This window comes from Achroia grisella, unplaced genomic scaffold, assembly GCF_030625045.1.
Source record: "Achroia grisella isolate CSIRO2021 unplaced genomic scaffold, CSIRO_AGI_Agris_v1 utg784, whole genome shotgun sequence".
In the NCBI taxonomy this organism is placed as follows: domain Eukaryota; kingdom Metazoa; phylum Arthropoda; class Insecta; order Lepidoptera; family Pyralidae; genus Achroia; species Achroia grisella.
The window spans coordinates 2385002-2404679 of record NW_026713024.1 but is presented as its reverse complement, the minus strand read 5'-3'; the positions used below and the strand labels follow the sequence as shown (position 1 = coordinate 2404679).

Here is a 19678-nt window from a genome sequence, read left to right as displayed (position 1 = left end):
ACCATAACAAAATTTGTTTAAGTAACTATATTATTTCATAGATTTAGTCTCTGTTATGATTGTCTGCGTAAAAGAATGCAGAGATATGTTCATTTTGTAAACTTAAAATTTACGTAGACTAAGTAATATAAAGATTTCTCATAGAAATATTATTTTTAAATATATCTCGTATCTCGAAATATGCACCAAGGCATCACAGCAAAATTACTAATCACTTGTAAATTGTTTTATAATCTAAGTATTAAAAAAAACTATTATTTAAAGATTATAAAATGTTCGATTTTGTTCATTTTATTTTTAATTGTATATTCTATGGATGTCTTCGGAATCAAGTATTCAAAATATGAGTGCCAAATTTTGTTTAAATGTTCAACGCTTCTAATATCTTTACTTGTGTACTTATATCTTCGTATAAGAAATTATTTTATTTATTTCTAAATTTCACGTAATTTATGTAACATGGTTTGCATAGTCGTGTGTGTATGATACTTATTTTTATAGAACTACATATTGGCTATATTTACTAAATTAATAATCACAAGTGAGTATCTTTGTATAAATTAATTTAATGTATCAGATGAATTATAATGAATTAAATTTATCATTTAAAACAGCAGTCATGGGACAATCCATACTGCCAGTATAAGCAGTATGGATCGTGTCCCTTGCATTTGTTTCTGGCATATAAATTCTAAATATAAATAATAAATTTATCTATGTCTAATATTATTGTGAATTCCGTTATGTATATAGATACAACTTTATGAATTTTAAACTGTTCTACACGAGTTGTGATATTGCATAAAATATGTATTAAATTTCTGTAGTTCACAGTTTAGTCATGGCAGACCATACAATTTCGAGATATAGATACATTATGCACTCACGGAATTCACAATTATATGGTGACATCTACAAGACAAGACTTATTAACTACCGTAAAATTATATATTATACATAATATTAAGTATATAACGTTACATGTTATTTTCCAGTAGTGAAGAATTATAATTTGTATTTATTGCGTATTTATAATATTGGTTTCCTTACTAACTGCCATTTTATGTTAGTCTTTTTCTAAATACCCTCAATAATAAAGTTTAAATTAAATATCAGTTGTAATATTTTTATAACTGTAATATATGAATTTGCTAGGTTTGAACTTCATCCGAGGTTTCATTATGGGGTACTATAGTGCATTCACAGCAACCTCTTTGGTAGAGATTTGACATTGAGCATAAAAGATTGGTTATTAGTCGATTTTTTTATTATGTTATAGTTATAAAAATATTAATTTTAGTTCTGGTTTACGAGTGTTTATATCAATGGCAAAAAAAGGATATTCTATATTCGGATTATCAAAACACTGAGACTTCTCTTACTAAAATTTATATGTGAATCGCTCGTATTGTTATTTTGATTTCTTCAAAATTAAATTTATTTAAGCAATTATGAAGCCACAGAGTATTTTTAACAGTGCAATAGAGCGATTCCAAGGGAATTTGTATTCAGTATTAGTATACACTGTATTCTAATGTGATGCTTCTATGTCACAGACATTACATATGAATAGATTTCGCAACTACTATAATCGAGGCCAGACTCCTATTTATTTATTTTAAAGGAAAACGTACTGATGTCTTCCCTAATGGAAGATGGTATTTTTTTTATTAATTGTGCTTATGTATGTAAATGAATAACATCACTGACATTACAAAATATGTAATTCCATTACCTATCTAAAGTACAAATAGCTTAGAAGGTACCTAAATATAAAAACAATATTATAAATTGCGTTTTAAGGAATTTAATGGCAATACATCATAGCTTTATGGTGATGCCCCTAGTTTTTTTAAGGTACTTGCGTCTTCTACCTATGTGTATGTCTGTGAACTTATCTATGCTCAGAAAGTTTAAAATAATTTCAATATTTTTATATTATCTACTTAATATTAAAATTAAAATGCATTTATTGTTAACGAATTTATGTTACTGTGTAGATAAAAATCCTTGTTATTATTTTTTTAATCTTGTTGTAAAGTATGTAGTAACTCACTGTCTGTCGATATTGTACAATAAGTATTTAACAAAACATTAAAAGAGGAGCCTTACAAATAAATTTCTCTATAATATGTAGTGTTTTATTTACCAATTCAAATTACCCGCCACATTTAAAATTTAGTCATAAGAATGGTTAGGAAATCTGATATCCTGTTTTGAATATAAGTTAATTTCTAAAACTTAAATATTTTTTTAATACAATTTAAAAAGACATGACAATGACAGATCCTAGTGTTAAACGGCATTTTCAAAATCTTTCGCAAATATGGCGAATGAACAAAGTGATAACTTTCTCGGTGGAATGAGCCAGCCATCATTGCGTTTACCCATATTTTAGGCAGTTTCTAAAATTATTGTTTTGGGAGGTGTCCATAACTTTGCTACCTTGCCCTTATATTTAATTTTATTTCTCTGTATATAATTTAACCTTACAAGTAAGTAATAATGTGAATAAACTACCAGCCATTTTCAATAATGATGGCAATTTTTTTATTATCGATTATGGCACAATTTGGGAATTTTCCCATTAAAGTAGATTGAATCTATAATTTGTGGATGGTCATACTGATCATCTGTCAATTTTCATTTTCATAATGGCGGAGGACGAAGATGGTGTTTCAAATAAAAAATCACCACAAAATTCAAATAGTGCTGGTCCCTCTCAAGAAAGTGATCAACATACAACAAAACCGGATCTAGGCATCGAAGAGGCAAAATATAATAGTAACGAAAATGGCGATACGTCGCCTACTGAGGCAAAAAGTTCGACGAGTTAGTATTTGACGAAGTTATTTTTTGCACTCTAAATATAAAAGTAATTCCTGGGATACACGTTCCTTTTTTTTCAGGTACTACTGGCGCAACGCGTAAGGAGGAAAACCCGTTTTCGTTTCGACATTTTCTGAAGCGAGATCTGTCGTTACCGGGTAACTCGACGTACGAAAACACTGGGGCCAGACCTAAGGTTTACGCAAACACAGTGCAGCATTCGCCTACGAAGTTAGACGTTCACGCTGAAACGAGACGAGAGAAGTCGCGCCCGAGCGATATTCAAGCCAAAGACAAAATGATCGATGCTGGCCATCGTTTAACAATAAGTGATAATACGTCTTCAAGTAGTTCTGTAGAGATACCGTTTAGTGTAGTGGACAATTCCGAGTCTAAGCATAACTTTTACGCGGACAGTACTAATGTGCCGTTCTATCAGAGACCAAACCTGGCCTCGGAGCCGTTAGGCATGCCCTCATTGCCTGACTTTGTACAAGATCATATACTAGTGGAACAAGCTTATTTAAACTCTAATGGACCCATATCAGTTGACTTGGACAATTTACCAGACTTTACTTTTAATACTAATTTTAATTTGGGTTCGTCTTCCTCGTTGGGTAGAAAGAAGAACAGTAGTTATGGGAGTAACAATGAATATGATTATGGTGCATACATGGGCGCAGCTTCAACATCCAACGAATCTGGTCACGGGATCCCCTTGGACTTACCAGCGGGGGCGGAGGCAGCTGGACCTATACCTTTGGATCTACCAGCACATCTCAGTCTAGATCTGACCGAGTCAGTGAATCCAGCTGACAGGAGGAATAACTCACCAAGAAGTACATTTCCGCTTGATCTGCCTCCCAATACTGGTAAGCTTTTTACTATATTACATTTTATATATTGGTACATATTATTAATTCTTCCAATTCCAGGTACCTAACTCCCACATTTGCAAAATTTGTTGCATATCTAGTAATGTCAACTGACACTTCTAAATCATAACTATATAAGAGCAATACTTATTTTGAGGGATTTGGGTTGTTAAAAGGTGTATCAGTCCTGCAACACTATGACCTACAGAGATCAATTATATGCACCCTTTTATAGAGTTCACTACCTAGACCCATTAGGGACAAGAATTTAAGGATATTCTTAGGAGGTATTGTTTCTTTTTCCTCATGATAGAGTGTACTTGCTAAAGGAGATATATTGTTTATGTATGAGTGGGCTACAACCATACTTAGTATTTCTAAATCTATTATAAAGTTAAAGCATTAGGTATTTATGATTAGGAGTATGGTCTTCATTCCTTCCTACACACATTTTAAGACTAGACAATAAAAACAATGTGTGAGTTAATAAATGATAGTAATATACTGCTATTAAATGATAGTACTGTATACTGTTGAGGAGTGTTTTTAAACCTGATAACTGAGAGTTTTTCATATCAATTAGTTTGCAAATTTGATTGTATATGTGTGGAAAGAGAATTTTTTTGTGACGTTGAGCAAATGATGTTTTAGCCTTAGACACAGGAGCTTTATAGATTCTCTTCTTTAATATATCTTTGTATGTTGGTAGACTCTTCACATATTTGTGCATGTATACAGTAACTCGCATTACAAACAATTTGCGCACGCTCAGGACCTCAGCCTCTTTATACAATTGCATCGTGTCGAATAGTCGCGGTTTTTTTAGAGAAACCTTCAGAACAGCTCGTTGAGCTCTTTCTAAGGGAATTAAATTGGACTTCGTAATACCTCCCCAGGCTAGTAGACAATAATTTATTAAAGACTGACATAACGCTAAGTATACCAATTTCAGAGTAGTGTTGTCTGAAATGACTCTCAATAATTTCATTGTGTACATTAATTTTCTAACTCTTTTTGCGGTAATTGATATATGTTTCTTGAAATTTAAATTTTCGTCCAGTTCAATTCCAAGATACCTCAGCGAGACCACCCTGTTGATAATGTCACAATTACAGTAAGCGTTGGAAGTACCATTAGGCGATAGGCAGTTTTTGTGTATTTTAATATTGAACTTACTTGAAGGTGGGCGAGATACAGCTGTTTTATGGAAACACAAATACTGGGTCTTAGACGCGTTTAATGTTAGGAGATTATAATCCAGCCACTCAGACACTTGTCGAAGACCACATTCAGCCATGTACTGCATTTGTTTGTAATGTAATTTAGTTCTTTAAAAATATGAATTATATATCCTTACGGTTCTGTCCAAGAGCGGGGTCCCCAGTTTGTAGAGATGTATGATTATTCCTATTTCACGGACTATTGGATGGATTCAAACCAAATTTGATACATATACTGGTAAATCATATTCTAGATTATCTGGTTAATTTTTATAATTACCACACTGGGAGATGCCACCATGATGTGCAACTTTATTTGTGCATTGTAATTTTATCTTTTCGTATTATAAAATCAAGTTACTTTCGCTGTCTGTTCGCTTAGATCTTTTGAACTACGCAACAGATTTTAATGCAGTTTTTAGCCATAGACAGAATGATACAAGAGAAAGTAACCGCGGACAAAAGCTAGTTTTATACATGTCAATACATGTATAAAACTAGCTTTTTTCCGCGGCTTCGCTCGCGGTTATTTATCCCCTTAGAGGTGGAATTTATCAAAATCCTTTCTTAGAGGTTGCCTATGTCATAGTAGCTTTATGCATGCCTCAGCCCAATCGGTTAAAAATTGACAAAGTTTCATTCAAACTTTCACCCCCTGTTTTATCCCCTTAGGGGTATAATTAATCAAAATCCTTTCTTAGCGGATGCTACGTCATAACATCTACCTGCATGCCAAATTTAAACCCGATCCGTCCAGTGGTTTGGGCTGTGCGTTGATAGATCACTATGTCAGTCACCTTTGAGTTATATATATTTAAATAAATAAAATAAAGTTGATATATACCTAGGATACTTTTTACTCTAATTCAAGCGGACGATATAGTGATATTCAGCTAGTATTCGTATATAGGAAGTATTGTGAATTACAATTGAATAGTGATACTGTTGTTAATAAACCTTAATTTATGTGTGGCACGACACAATTTCGTGATTTTTTCAGTACCTATGTAATGTTTACCATAGCGTAATGACATACCTAGCTGTATATATTTATCATTGGATTGTTTGTCTGAATTGAACCCGAGGTCATATTACTTTAAAAATACATAATGAGGGCTTTGAACTGCTCCTCTTATATTTATATTATATTTAAACTTTATTATCCATGTAATTAAAATTTCAATTTTGTCTAATTTGATTTCTTTATATATATGGTCCCATTTCCCTTTATATATATGGAGAAGGCTTTTACCCACGTAAAAGCCTTCTCCAACTTCCAACAAAGGCTAAGAAACAGAACAGAAATCTACTAAATAGGAATATAAAAAGAGTGGTTTCCACTGGTGCTCCGCTTGCGTGTGCTGTTAGGGGACACTTATTTCAGTCATCCATTAAAAAAATATACTTCCATTCATAATTTAAGAACTACCCTCTTGTTGGTGAAGCTCTAGCCACTTTTCACGATTTTCCATCATGCTCTTTAAATGTTTATACGACACGACTCCCATTTTGTCTTTAATTTGCTTGATGTAGCAGTGCTTTATAATGGTATGGATTGTTTAGGTGCAGAATCAATGCGATTGCCGGACTTCCTGCCGGTGCACCCGGGCAGGACGTCACCGGAACCCGAGCACCAGGACGAGCAGCTGCAGCAAATCATGGCAGAGCTGGAACGGACCAGGTAGCAGTCATATATTTGTTGATATGTAAAATCTTTTCTCTTACTTTCCTATAATCTTGCGGGGTCTGATTTGACCAATTGCCTTTACAAGTACTATTTTATGCGCGAAAAGGATTTCACGCAGATAAAATGTAAATGTAGACAAAGAAAACGAGGACAGCGCGCGCCGCCATTAAGCGCATTCCGAGATAGACTCTTCACAAAGCCATATGCTGTGGCACCATTGTTTCACTTATTTCAGCCGCCTAGATGCTTTTGTAAGTTGTGTTTTGATTTAAAGGGTGAGACATAGCAGTTAAATTATAGGATTGTATGGGATATGGTTGAATTTTGCTTAACGTATTTTGTGTAATGTCTAGAGCAAGGAAACACACGTCTGTTCTGTAGTAATTTGTATTTGCAACTAAACTGGAATAACATGCCGCCCACCAAAATGACTATAAGTTATTTTAAGAAACAATTTTTAAACATATGAATAATGAATTTAACATTATATAAAACTACTATCAGTATTTACAGGTAAGTAACACAATTTACTAATTGATCTTTTTACAATATTATCGCCACTTTTCACGCTGTAAACTCTAGTAACACTATCTTATCCAGGATTTGATAACTCTTTATTCGCACCAATAAAGTTTCTTCCTTGATCGCTCCATAAGTATGAGCACTTTCCTCTCTTGGCAGTAAATCGTTTGAATGCTCCTATGAATCCTTCTGATGTCATATCTCCAACTAATTCTAGATGAATGGCTTTAGTAGCCATGCATATGAATATAGATATATAGGCTTTCTTAGTTTTCATGCCTCTGCCCTTCGATATCAATACTTGAAATGGACCAGTAAAATCCACACCGCTGTGCAAAAACGGTCGCGAAGGCGTCACACGCGCCTTTGGCAAATCTCCCATAATTTGAGTTCTTGCAACAGCATTGTGTCTTGCACATATCAAACATTTACGTATGTATGACTTGATCATACTTTTCCCTCTTAATATCCAATACTTAGAAGTCAGGTACGTCAGCATCACTTGTACACCTCCATGTAAAGTTCTACGATGTGCCTCAGCCACAAGCAAATATGTCAATCTGTTTTTATGACTGAGTATGATTGGATGTTTGCTTTCTTCGTTTATATTGGCGTGTCTGAGTCTTCCGCCCACCCTGAGGACTTGTAGTTCATCTAAGTATGGATTCAATGATTTTAGACTGCTACTTTTTCGTACCATGTTTTTGTTTCTCAACGATTCAATTTCATCCTCAAAATCATGTTCTTGGCTTATTTGTATGCATACATGTAATGAATCATCTATTTCTTTTGTTGTTATTATATTACTTATATCGTCTGATGATAGTTTAAATTTTAGAAATCTCTTGCATAATGTTATTACTTTCAATAATTCTGTTAATGTGTCGTAATTTTCAAATTGTGAATATATCCTAGTTTCTTTTTCTTCTTGTTTATTTATATTCAAGTGTGCATGTATAACCGTTTTCCTTTCCTCATCTGTCTGTATATAACTTGGCTTTTGAAATTCTATCTTTTGATCGGACAACCATTTTGGCCCTTTCCACCACAATTTCGACTGTTTCAGATCTTTAAGAAACATTCCTCTGGAAGCTATGTCTGCAGGATTGTCACGAGACTTCACATAGTACCATTGCCTGTTGTTGGTGTTATCAATTATTTCTACAACCCTGTTCGCTACAAAAGGTTTCCATTTACAAGGTTCTCCACGTAGCCAAGATATAACAATAGTGGAATCAGTCCACGTAAAAACTTGAGACATTGACAACTTCATTGCATGTGTTACTTGTTTGAGCAATCTCGACAGTAAAACAGCACCACAAAGCTCTAAGCGTGGCAGTGATATTGTCTTTAATGGAGCTACTCTTGTTTGCGCAGCAATGAGAGTGGTAGTTACGGTTCCGTTGGAATTAACAACGCGACAGTACACTACCGCCGCATAAGCTTGCATTGAAGCATCGCAGAATCCGTGTATTTCAATAGCTTCTTTCTCTTTATTATATGTATGTAACCATCTATCTATATGTATGTCACTTACGTTTTTAAAATCATATTTAATTATCTTCCATTCATCTATCAGTGATTGACTTATTTCTTCATCCCAACTGTATCTCTGAGTCCAAAGTCGTTGTATAAATATTTTTGTTTTTACTAATAACGGTGCTATCCATCGCAGCGGATCGTAAAGTTTTTGCATGTCTGACAAGATTCTTCTTTTTGTAACAGTAACTGATTCATCATGTGTTGTTGTATTATACTCGAATTTGTCAGTTTTTAAGTTCCATGAAATACCCAATGCTTTTGTAGTACCATCAATATTGAGATCTAAGTGCACATTTGATGATCGTTCGTTTGGTGTAATAGCTCTCATAAATTCAGCATTGTTAGATGACCATTTCTTTAGTTTGAAACCACCTTGTTGTAATAGTTCTCTTAACTCTTTGCTAGCTGCTATGGCTTCCTTTACATTATCACAACCGGATAGAACATCGTCTACGTAGAAATCTTCTTGTAATATTCTACTGGCAATAGGATAATTGTCGCCTTCATCATAGGATAGCTGCATGAGTGTCTTAACAGCCAGGTATGGAGCTGACGCCGTTCCAAACGTTACTGTGAGCAAACGGTAATCTTTCAGGGGTTCGTTAGGGTTATTTCTCCATAACATTCTTTGAAAGTCAGTATCTTCTTTTGCTATTAAAATCATACGATACATTTTTTCAATGTCAGACACAAAACAAACAGCATGCATTCGCCATCTCATCAACAGACTTCTGAGATCTCCTTGCAGTACTGGTTCCAGCAACAGCTCATCATTCAGCGAGGTGCCGTTTGAACCCTTGCATGATGCATCAAACACGACACGTGTACTGGTAGTCTCCTTTCCTTCGCGAATGACTGCGAGATGTGGTATGTATATTGATTTTTTTGTATAAATTTCTTTTTCAGGTACTTCTTCTATATGTTTCATATTTATGTATTCGTTTATTACTTCCGTGTATTTTTCTTTTAATTGTGGTTGTCTGTTAAATCTTTTCTCTAGCTGTATAAATCTATTTAAAGCTATTTCTCTTGTGTTTCCGTCTGGTGATATCGGTTTATCTGTCTTAAATGGTAGCTTCACTATATATCGTCCCTCATCATTTCTTTTGTATGTTTTCTCATAAATCTCTTCACAAAGTTTCTCTTCTTTTGTATATTTTCTTTCAGTGTTCATGTCTACCTCCCATATAACTTTCAGTATCTCGTCTACATCAACTGCATGATGCGCGAGTAGAAAGTTTGATTCTTCAGTTGTATTTGCACCAGAATATATCTCACCGAATAAGATCCAACCAAGACTTGTTTTTGCTGCACATGGTGTTCCAGGTGGACCTCTGACTAACTCTGGTTGTAATATCTTGGCATATTCTTTAACACCTAGAAGGAGATCGATGGAGCCTGGCGTACAATAACTGGGATCAGCTAAGTGTAAACCTTCTAGATGTGGCCAATTGTAAACAGCAAGTGATTTTGTGGGTATCTTAGTAGTCAGTTGTTGAGCAATGACATATGCTTGTACTTGTATATTGAATCGTATCTAGAAACTACTTTGAACTGAACTACTTGATTTACATTTGATCTCATAGATCCCATTCCGACTATGCTTCTTTTCGCTGTTGTTCTTGTGAGTTGTAGTAATTGAGTTGCTTTTTCGCTGATGAATGATGATTCAGACCCTGGATCTATTAGCGCTCTTAACACAGTATTATGACCATGTTCATTTGTGACAATGACCATTGCAGTTGCTAATAGAGCTATTTTCTGTCCAGTATTGCAATTAGACGCAACCATTGTATTGACTCGTATTTCCTCTTGCTCTTCTACACTGGATTGTAATGACACAGTCGGTTGTATGGTGCTTATTTGACCCGAAGTGTCTGCTTTCTTCTGTAAGTGTAGAAGCGAATGGTGACGTTTGTGACAAACATGACAGGAAACTGGTATACGACATTTTAATACCGAATGTCCTGGTACTAGACAGTTGTAACAAAGATTATTATTCTTTGCGTATTCTTGACGTTCCAGTGGGCTTAACTTTGTAAATTCCTTGCAATGACATAAAGCGTGGTCACTCTTGCACATAACACAAATTTTGTTTGAAGTTGTTACATGGTATGATTTTTCTTTTACAGTTCGCTCTCTTGTGTATGAAGATGACGGTGTAACTAATTCTAGTGTACGAAACTGTGATTCTAAAAATTTCTTCAAGTCAGTCCACGTAGGCAACTCATCTGTATTTTCTTTATAAGCATACGCCTCCCATTGTTTATGTGACTCTGGGTCCAACTTTTGTACAACAAGAAATATGATTATCGGATCCCAAGAATCGGTGGTAATATTTAAATTTTGTAAGTTATTTATACACTCAGATGTAGTGTCTAACAATGACTTAATTTGATTAGCAGACTGACTAGCAATTTTCTTTTGTGTAAATAATCGTTTTAACAGAGAGTTAACTATCAATCGTTTGTTACCGTACCGGTCCTTCAATGTATTCCACGCTAGTGCATAATTATTCTCTGTTATTTGTATATGCTTCAATAAATGCTCCGCCTCACCGCTGACACTTGTTTTCAAGTAATGTAATTTTTGTACACTGCTTAGAGATGTGTTATTGTGTACCAACGAAATAAATAAATCTTGGTACCCTGTCCACGACTCGTACGTTCCTAGGAACTGGGGTAAATTAATTTTCGGAAGTTTCACTTGAATGTTTGAAGTGTCCCGCGGTATTCTTTCAACTGAACGTGACACTGGCAACGCTGATAACACATCTTTAAGGTCGGCTTCCAAGCACAAGTACACATCTTCATGTAAATAGTATTCTTCATTTACGAAATACGGCAACAAGCTCCTTTGTTCTCTGGTCGTAGTGCGTATCAATTCTTCATGTGATTTCTTAAAATACGTCCAATAATCCTCAATACACTTCAATCGTGCTTCAATGTATCCTTTTGTTAATCGTGACTTCGGGCATTTTTTAAGATTCACTTGTGTTTTCTTCAATAAATTCCCTGTTTCTTCAAGTATACTGATGATTTGGTCCAAAGTAGCCATATTTCATAAAATAGTCTTGCAAATATCAATTTATATACAAGTAATGCAAATGGCGTAAATTATAACTATTCAACTTTAAAACTTTAAAAATATGACTCGGCGATGTACTTAAGCAATACAATGTTGTTTGTTTCTTTGTTCTTTTGTTCTCGACGATGGGTCGGCTCGGCGCGGCGGTCAGCAGGTACTCGGTACAATTCTCAGGTAGTCCGGCTCGATTGCGGCCATATAATGTATGGGATATGGTTGAATTTTGCTTAACGTATTTTGTGTAATGTCTAGAGCAAGGAAACACACGTCTGTTCTGTAGTAATTTGTATTTGCAACTAAACTGGAATAACAGGATACAAATGCAATACTCTTGGATTGTAAAGCAGACGGATCAGTAACAATCCCTTTACCCCAGTAGGTGCTGGTTACCATTTACAAATGGGCCGTCAACTTATTTGCCATTTTAAGTGCATAATTATGTTTATATATAAGAAACTAGCTTTTGCCCGCGGCTTCGCTCGCGTTAATTTATCCCCTTAGGGGTGGAATTTATCAAAATCCTTTCTTAGGGGATGCCTACGTCATAGTAGCTTTATGCATGCAAAGTTTTAGCCCGATCGATTTAAAATTGACAGTTCCATACAAAATTTCATCCCCTATTTTATTTCTTTGGGGGGAGAATTAATCAAAATCCTTTTTTAGCGGATCCCTACGTCATAACGGCTACTTGCATGCCAAATTTCATCCCGATCCGTGCAGTGGTTTGGGTTGTGCGTTGATACTGACTGATCCACTGTGTCAGTCACTTTGAGTTATATATATATTTAGATTACGTGTCACGCTGTTTGCCCGCGATGGACTCCGAAACTCCTGAAATTTGATTTACACATTGCGTGCAATTTGATCCAACTTGTAAGATAGGATAGTTTACATCTCAATTTATAGTCGCAATATTATTTTATTCAAGAACCTTAGCATAGCAACGCGTGGCCGGGTCTGCTAGTAATATATATAATGCTAATTATATAAGTTACTGGCGTGCTAAGCCGAAAGTATAAGATTGTTTGATGTTAGGTGTGAGCTGTTTGCGGAACGCAGTCGACGTTCCCGGGTGGAACAAGAAGCGGTTACACTTCGTGCCGAGGTCAACGACCTGCGTGAGCGACTCGCGTCCGCTACCCGCCGTTCTGTGCCCTCCTCCGGATCCGCCTCCGCTTCCTCTCCACTTATGCCTGAAGATGAGGTTTGAAATGTTCCAAATCTAAAAAAATCTATGATTTGTAGATTTGACTGTATAGTCATAGTTTCTTCTCTTTTTATTTAGTATCTATCTCTTGTAATTTTATCATATCAAATTTCATCACTACTACCATCTCCATACTGTAGCTACTTATTCAACACAATTTCCTAATTGATTCACTCACAAATACACCAAAGTATTGAAGAAGACATTGGCTCCTGAAACACCTCTGTATTCTATACCTATCTCAGAAGTCAGGGACTAAATAAATAGTTGCATAAAATATGTCAAAAATAAATTATTGTTATTATTATGGTTACAGGCTAGAGCATTGGATACAGACCCGGCAGTAGCAAAATTGAAATCTCAGATAAAGAAATTGAAGGTCAGTAATATATATTCTTTATCATATACACACTTAGAAAAAAAAACAGTACTATATAAATGTAATGTGAGAATTTATCTTTAAGAAGAGATTTCTTCCAACCTAGAAAATGTTATATGATGTGTTCACCAGATCTGCCATACATACATGTACAAAGAAATAGTAAGCATAGAGATATTGTTGTGTATATATCAAAGATAAAATGTAAGAATGTAATTTATGGAAACATGCAATGCAGCCCGATAGAAAGTGGCAACATCGCCTATACATGCTAAAAACATCACGTGATTAATGGATGGCCCCATAACGATATGGTTCTGCGCAGGAGGAGGCGGGCGCGTCGTCGCGGCAGCAGGCGGCGCTGCGGTCGCGGCAGGCCTCCGCCGCGCTCGCGCTGCGGCGAGCCACCGCACTCGCGGACGTCTCCCTCCGGTACGTGTGCTCTCCATCTCCAACTCTACTCGATAACGACGTGATCGCTCGCGGCAGGCATCCGCGTCACCCCTGCAGTATGGGCGGGTAAAAGAGCCGAGGCTCGACAGATCTGTACCATGCCCAAACCACAAGGGAAGACCAGACAAGACAACTTGTCTATCCAGTTGTTCAGGCGTTTTCTGTTGCAAGTGTTGTAGCGTAGTAACATTTATATTGTTAAAATCACAGAGTTCTAAGGGTACTATAAACCAAAACACTACACTAGTGTGTGGTTTATTGGTCGGTTTCAATTCAGGTATAAAAAGAGGTTATAATATAAAATTTTGTAGCGTTTGTTTTTTGTTACAACGCCATCTATTGACGTTGCATGTAAACAATTATAGTTTATGGATAATTAATTGATCTTATTATGTTTTTTATGATTTCTACTTTAACACCATGTTTTTCCCCCACAGCGAACTATTAGCGGGACTAGAACAACTCAAGACATTAAGTTCGACGCTCGACCCGACATGATACACGGCCGGCGACATCACACCATAATATGCTTTAATACTCCGGTTCCCCTATATTTATGTTTGACACGTCCAACAATGTGATGATTGTATTCCGGGAATTATGAAACTGATGTAAAATTAATTATTTAAAATGAAAATATGCATTACCATCGAATTATTCATTTGTAAATAGGTAATAAATATATTATTATATCATGTTCGGATGATTTATTGTATATTTCTGAGCGTCCTGGGGATTATACTTTAAAAGGAATAGTTATTTTTAATCTATATCCAAACTTAAAACTATTTTTGAAGTACATGAGTAATGTGATTCAAAACTTATAACAGTAATGTTATGTAATCTATCTATCTATTATATAACCAATTGTCTATGGTTTTATACAATTTAGTTCTTAATAGATGTCTGTAAGTTGCATGGACTGTATGACAGCTTGATGTGACATAAAAAAATGTATAATATAAAAAATACATATAATGTGGCAGTGATATGGGGCAGGTACCACAGGGGGGCGTCGCGGAGGGTTTTATAGGATGCAGTAATGCAAGAAAGAAAACTTTATAATGTATAACAAAATTTAATATAATTTAACAATGTTTTCAATACGAGGAATGTGTAAACAATATAATGATTTAAATATATCTTATTTATACTCTGTAGCAATGTATCTTTGATAATTCATTTGACCTCATCGTAAAAATAAAAATAAACACTGCTTTCCATTGCACTCGAAATTAAAAAATAAAGTTAATATCTGTAAATACAATATTAGAAGACGATCTAAACTATGATATAAATCCTTGCAGTAAAACACATTTTTAAAAAACAAATATTTAAAACATGGTAACGTAAAGTGACTAAAGTAAATACTTTAAAGTTGATTTCTTTTTTCATACTGGAAATTTTCAATATTATTATTTTCATTCAGAACTTTTCCGAGGGAAATTTCAGTTAGATTTTATTATTCATTTGCTTAATTGAATTCCAAACCTCTCATTTTCAATTCTGTTACCGATTTATTAATTATATAACAAATAAATAACCCTGGACACTTAACACAGCGCCATCTAGTCACACGGTAAATAGAGTATGCGTTATGGGTACTAGACAACTGATAATACTTTTTTTAAATACTTATATAATATACATAGAAAACACCCAGACTGATACAAACAATCGTACTCATAAATACAAATGTTAGCACTGTGCGAGGAATCGAACCCGCGACCATCGGAAATAAAGCGGTGTACTAAACCGCTAGACCACCGAGGCCGTCCGACATGGCTTTAGTATAATAATATTGACGACTGTAATCCAACTCATAAAATAAGCAATATAGCAAAAGAAAGGTTGTTTCAATTAATATTTCACTTTTCTATAACATTTATAGAACCACATAATCATAAAACTATTTGAGTTAAAAGCATGACTTATTCAGTGACTAATATACAAAAAAAAACCATATTATTCATACATTGTTTTATATTCTATTTGCATTTATTTACTTTTTGATTGGTAGCTTGTTAGTTACGTTAGTAGTCATTGACAATAGATTACGCTTTCCTCGACGCAAATCACAGATAAATTGTAAACTCCATAATATTTACATAAATAAATAGATTATTATGCTTTATAAACCGACCACGACTTCGTACGCAAATACACTTTTAAACGCCATTTATTATTTTATTATTGACATTAAAGTATTAGATATATTTAATCCTCTTGCGGGATGTTTTTCTGAGCTTTCTTTAAACAATATTTTGACTCATATATATGTTATATATGAGTCAAAATATTGTTTAAAGAAAAAAAAACATATTCTCTGTAAATTGAATTCTAATTCCTAAAGCAGTTTATTCATGAAAACACATAGAAATAGATATGACAGTGTTAGAATATCATCTACAAGTATAGTATGATCACATTTTATTCTTGAAAAGTCAAGGTCACTCTACAGGTCACTTTTCCGTTTAAAATCACGCATTTGACGTAAAAAAACTTGTGATATTTCGTAATTTTTCACGAATCCCTTCCACCCCTTTTGAGTCATGTGATTAATGGAGTAGATATTATGTATTGGGGGGGAGTAGGTGATGTGAATGTTAGTAATATGGACTAATAACCCCACTGCTAGTAGCAATGTAACATGTCAGGTTGATCGCGTGGTTACCACTGGAAACCGTGATAAATTCATGGTGAATTTACCACGATGGGCTAACTGTCCTTACGTCATGTTCATTTTATGCTACCACTGGTGCCCCGCCAGCGATAACCGTTATCGCAGGCGGGTGCAGAATCCAATATAATCCGTAAGATTCTGTAGTCTTGTTTTTAGTAGATGATAATGTAAAAATGGATCCGCCTGCGCTAACGGTTTACGTTGGCGGGGCACCAGTGGAGGATGATAGGATGAGCATGAGGTCAGGTTAGTTAGCCCACTGTGACAAATTCACCAGGAATTTATCAGAATGGTTTCCAGGGGGAACCACGTGGAGGTAAATCTGGTACATTGCTAGCAATAGAATCATCACTCTACATTACTAACAAATACCTTTCCTCCATGCTATGTGGTATTATAGAGATGATCCCAGTGCGCGGGACACTGCAGGAAGTACTTGCGGCATGCAGCACAGAACCGCTGCTTGTATTCCTCGGGGGAGACCACCGTCGGCTGGCCCGAGCCCAGATTCTTCTTCACCAGGTGTTCCAATTTTTTATCCCACGTGAACGTGCGGATGTAGTCTACAATATAGATAGTTAAGTGATTTATATTTTTGTTCCACTGAAAGTTATTTCAATCATTATGAAATCAGTAACTATAATGTAAGATTATTATGCTTAAAATTTCGTTTTTTATTTATTAAATTAAACTACAGATTAGTATAACATAAATTTAAATAAATATATACACATTTACATTGTTTCCGCATATATAAAATTAGAAAGTTTGTTTTTGTTGCAAAAGACACTAAACACTAAAATAAATTACTTAAAAAAACATAAAAGGAATCTCCCACATAGTATAGCCAGGGACATTATAATTTTTAAGTGACTATACCGACGTTGTGAAAGCAATACTTGACATGTCTATATTTCACTTGGTATATTTAAAATCATTGAGGCTGATCCTATTGGAGTCTCTTGGATTAATTTTGTTTGTTTCTCTTCTTGTCTACTTGGCTGTTGTCTTCATCATCGGAGAGTTAATGAAATGAATATTTAAAATATTTATATACAACAAATAATAGTTCTACCAGTTATCATCTGTTTTCTATGTGCCTAAAGGTTGTCTGAAATTTCTTTTTGACAATATTTACGAAACTGCTTCGGCACGCACATAAATGGTGTCTTAATCAAAGTGTACTTTGTGTGATGGAGCGCGCAGTAGAGCGGCTAGTCGGTGGCGGTGGTGATGTCGATGACGTTGGCGGTGACGGTACTGACCGATGATGCCGAGCACGAGGGTGCGGCGCTGCAGTCCGAGCAGCAGCGAGTAGTCCATGACGGCGCGCGCGGCCAGGAACGAGCAGTCGCGCTCCACGCCCGCCCACACCACGCGCGCGCTCGCAGACGCCACGTGCAGCTGCTGCTGCCACCGCACTGCGCACGCAGTGACCACATGTCACGAATAACAACTATATATTAATCAGGTCACCTCCTTCCGATAGATCTCCCGCCCAATGAAAAAAATTGAAATTACGACGGTCTGAGCCGAGGTTCGAACTCCTAGCGGTGCCCTAAAGTATGCGTCAAGCAAGATTTAATCTTCAGCCGCTCAATAAGTTTTTCCACGGGGTTGAAGTGCCATCTGCACTCTTCGGTGAAGCTGTAAAGGCCAGCTATATAGCCTATAGCACTAGAATAGTTAGTAAAAAAAAATTAACTACATGATTTCTTAATTATGATTGATTAATTTTATAAATACACATTATACCTAGAAATAATAATTGATTCAGCTGTTATACTCGTGAATGGGTGCTGCTTGTAAGGTAGGCACTACTGTGCTCTGATAACTATGACTAATTTATTTTGTTACTCAAGCCTACTTGAACCAATTATTTATGTCAACTTTGGTATTTGACAGTTTGTATTTACAGAAATTTTTTACACAAAATTCTGAAAGACATTTATTTAAAAGAGCAACACGCAAATTTCTCGCTCATTCTTATGAATGAATGATAAATGAGCGATGAATCTGTATTCCAAATAAATGGTAGAATAAACTGTCAGTGTGTCGTCTACCAACAGATCCCCTCTCCCCCGTGAGTAGGACGTACAGTTGAGCAGGTTCTCGTCCATGAGGACTGCGAGCGGCTGCGTGTCTGGTGCGAGGCGATGCCGGCTGGAGCCCTTGAGGTCGAACCGCTTGTGTTGTGCGCCGCAGCCGTACCAGATGTTCTCCATCGCCAGCACGCCGCCCGCGCCGCCCACGCTGTACACGCCCAGGATGCGCGCTGCGGACGACGACAACCAGTCTATATCATTTATTCATTTATTTCTGGCAACATACACACAAAGCCCATATTTATAGATACCTTATAGACTAATATACATATAATTTAATATTTAAAAACTAATATATTGTTATTGTCTGTGTGGTCACGGAACTGGAGACGCTAATCTGCCACGGTAGCGCCAATATACGACACCTTTCGACCGGTAGTCCTCCATGAAGGTGGGCAGCATGTTGGTAGGGTTCAGGGCAGTAAACGCCTTGAAACTCGACTCCAGCTGCGTCACCCTCAATGTCAGGTTACTCTTGGTCCGTATATAATCGACGATGTCCTGTTACTTAGTGGCGTAATGTAGACGGGACAGCTACACTGCCGTGGTCGGTGTAGCAATATTGCCCTTTAGATGCAATACACGTCAAGAAATCACTAGTACCTGTTATCCCTCTATCATGCTCACGACAATAATGCAATAATAATAACAGCATGAGATTTTTCAAAAAACCTCCATATTAAGATTTCTTAAGGGTCGGCAACGCGCATGTGACACCCCTAGTGTTTCAGGCGTCCATAGGCTACGATAACCGTTTACCACCAGATGGTTCGTATGCTCGTTTGCCAACTACGTGGTATAAAAAAAATCATCTGGCAATTATATTGTGGACTCCCGCGATGCAAGTTCGCCTAGTGTGGTGATCAAAATCCAAATTCAAACAAAATATCTTTATTCATGTCGATTACAGACTCTTATGATATGTCAAATCTACCGTCAGTTCGGAATGATTTCGATATGAGAAGAACTGTGTGTTTTGGGGTGTAAGCGAGACAGACAGACAGACAGAGTTACTTTCGTATTTATAATAATAGTATCCAACCGTTAACCGACATTAAATAATTAAATAAAGGCAAGGCAATGATTTTA

At 35.9% G+C, this 19678-nt stretch overlaps 2 protein-coding genes across 2 annotated transcripts in view; one reads left to right on the top strand and one right to left on the bottom strand.

Moving 5' to 3' along the window:
* Window positions 1–2628: 2628 nt before the first annotated feature.
* On the top strand, window positions 2629–15542 carry LOC131851503 (uncharacterized). Its single transcript, XM_059202012.1, has 7 exons — window positions 2629–2832; window positions 2910–3701; window positions 6488–6605; window positions 12798–12966; window positions 13286–13348; window positions 13674–13780; window positions 14239–15542. Exons 1-7 carry the CDS (start codon window positions 2655–2657, stop codon window positions 14297–14299), a joined length of 1488 nt encoding a protein of 495 aa, XP_059057995.1. The 5' UTR covers window positions 2629–2654; the 3' UTR covers window positions 14300–15542.
* A 1098-nt stretch (window positions 15543–16640) lies between these two features.
* LOC131851524 (putative 1-phosphatidylinositol 3-phosphate 5-kinase) overlaps window positions 16641–19678 on the bottom strand; it is a 32689-nt gene continuing 29651 nt past the window's right edge. Inside the window, exons 31-33 of the mRNA XM_059202032.1 lie at window positions 18583–18759; window positions 17750–17905; window positions 16641–17047 (exon numbers count right to left, since the gene is read on the bottom strand). Coding sequence (XP_059058015.1) covers window positions 16869–17047; window positions 17750–17905; window positions 18583–18759 — 512 coding nt within the window. The 3' untranslated portion in view covers window positions 16641–16868. The remainder of the gene's footprint in view (window positions 17048–17749; window positions 17906–18582; window positions 18760–19678) is intronic.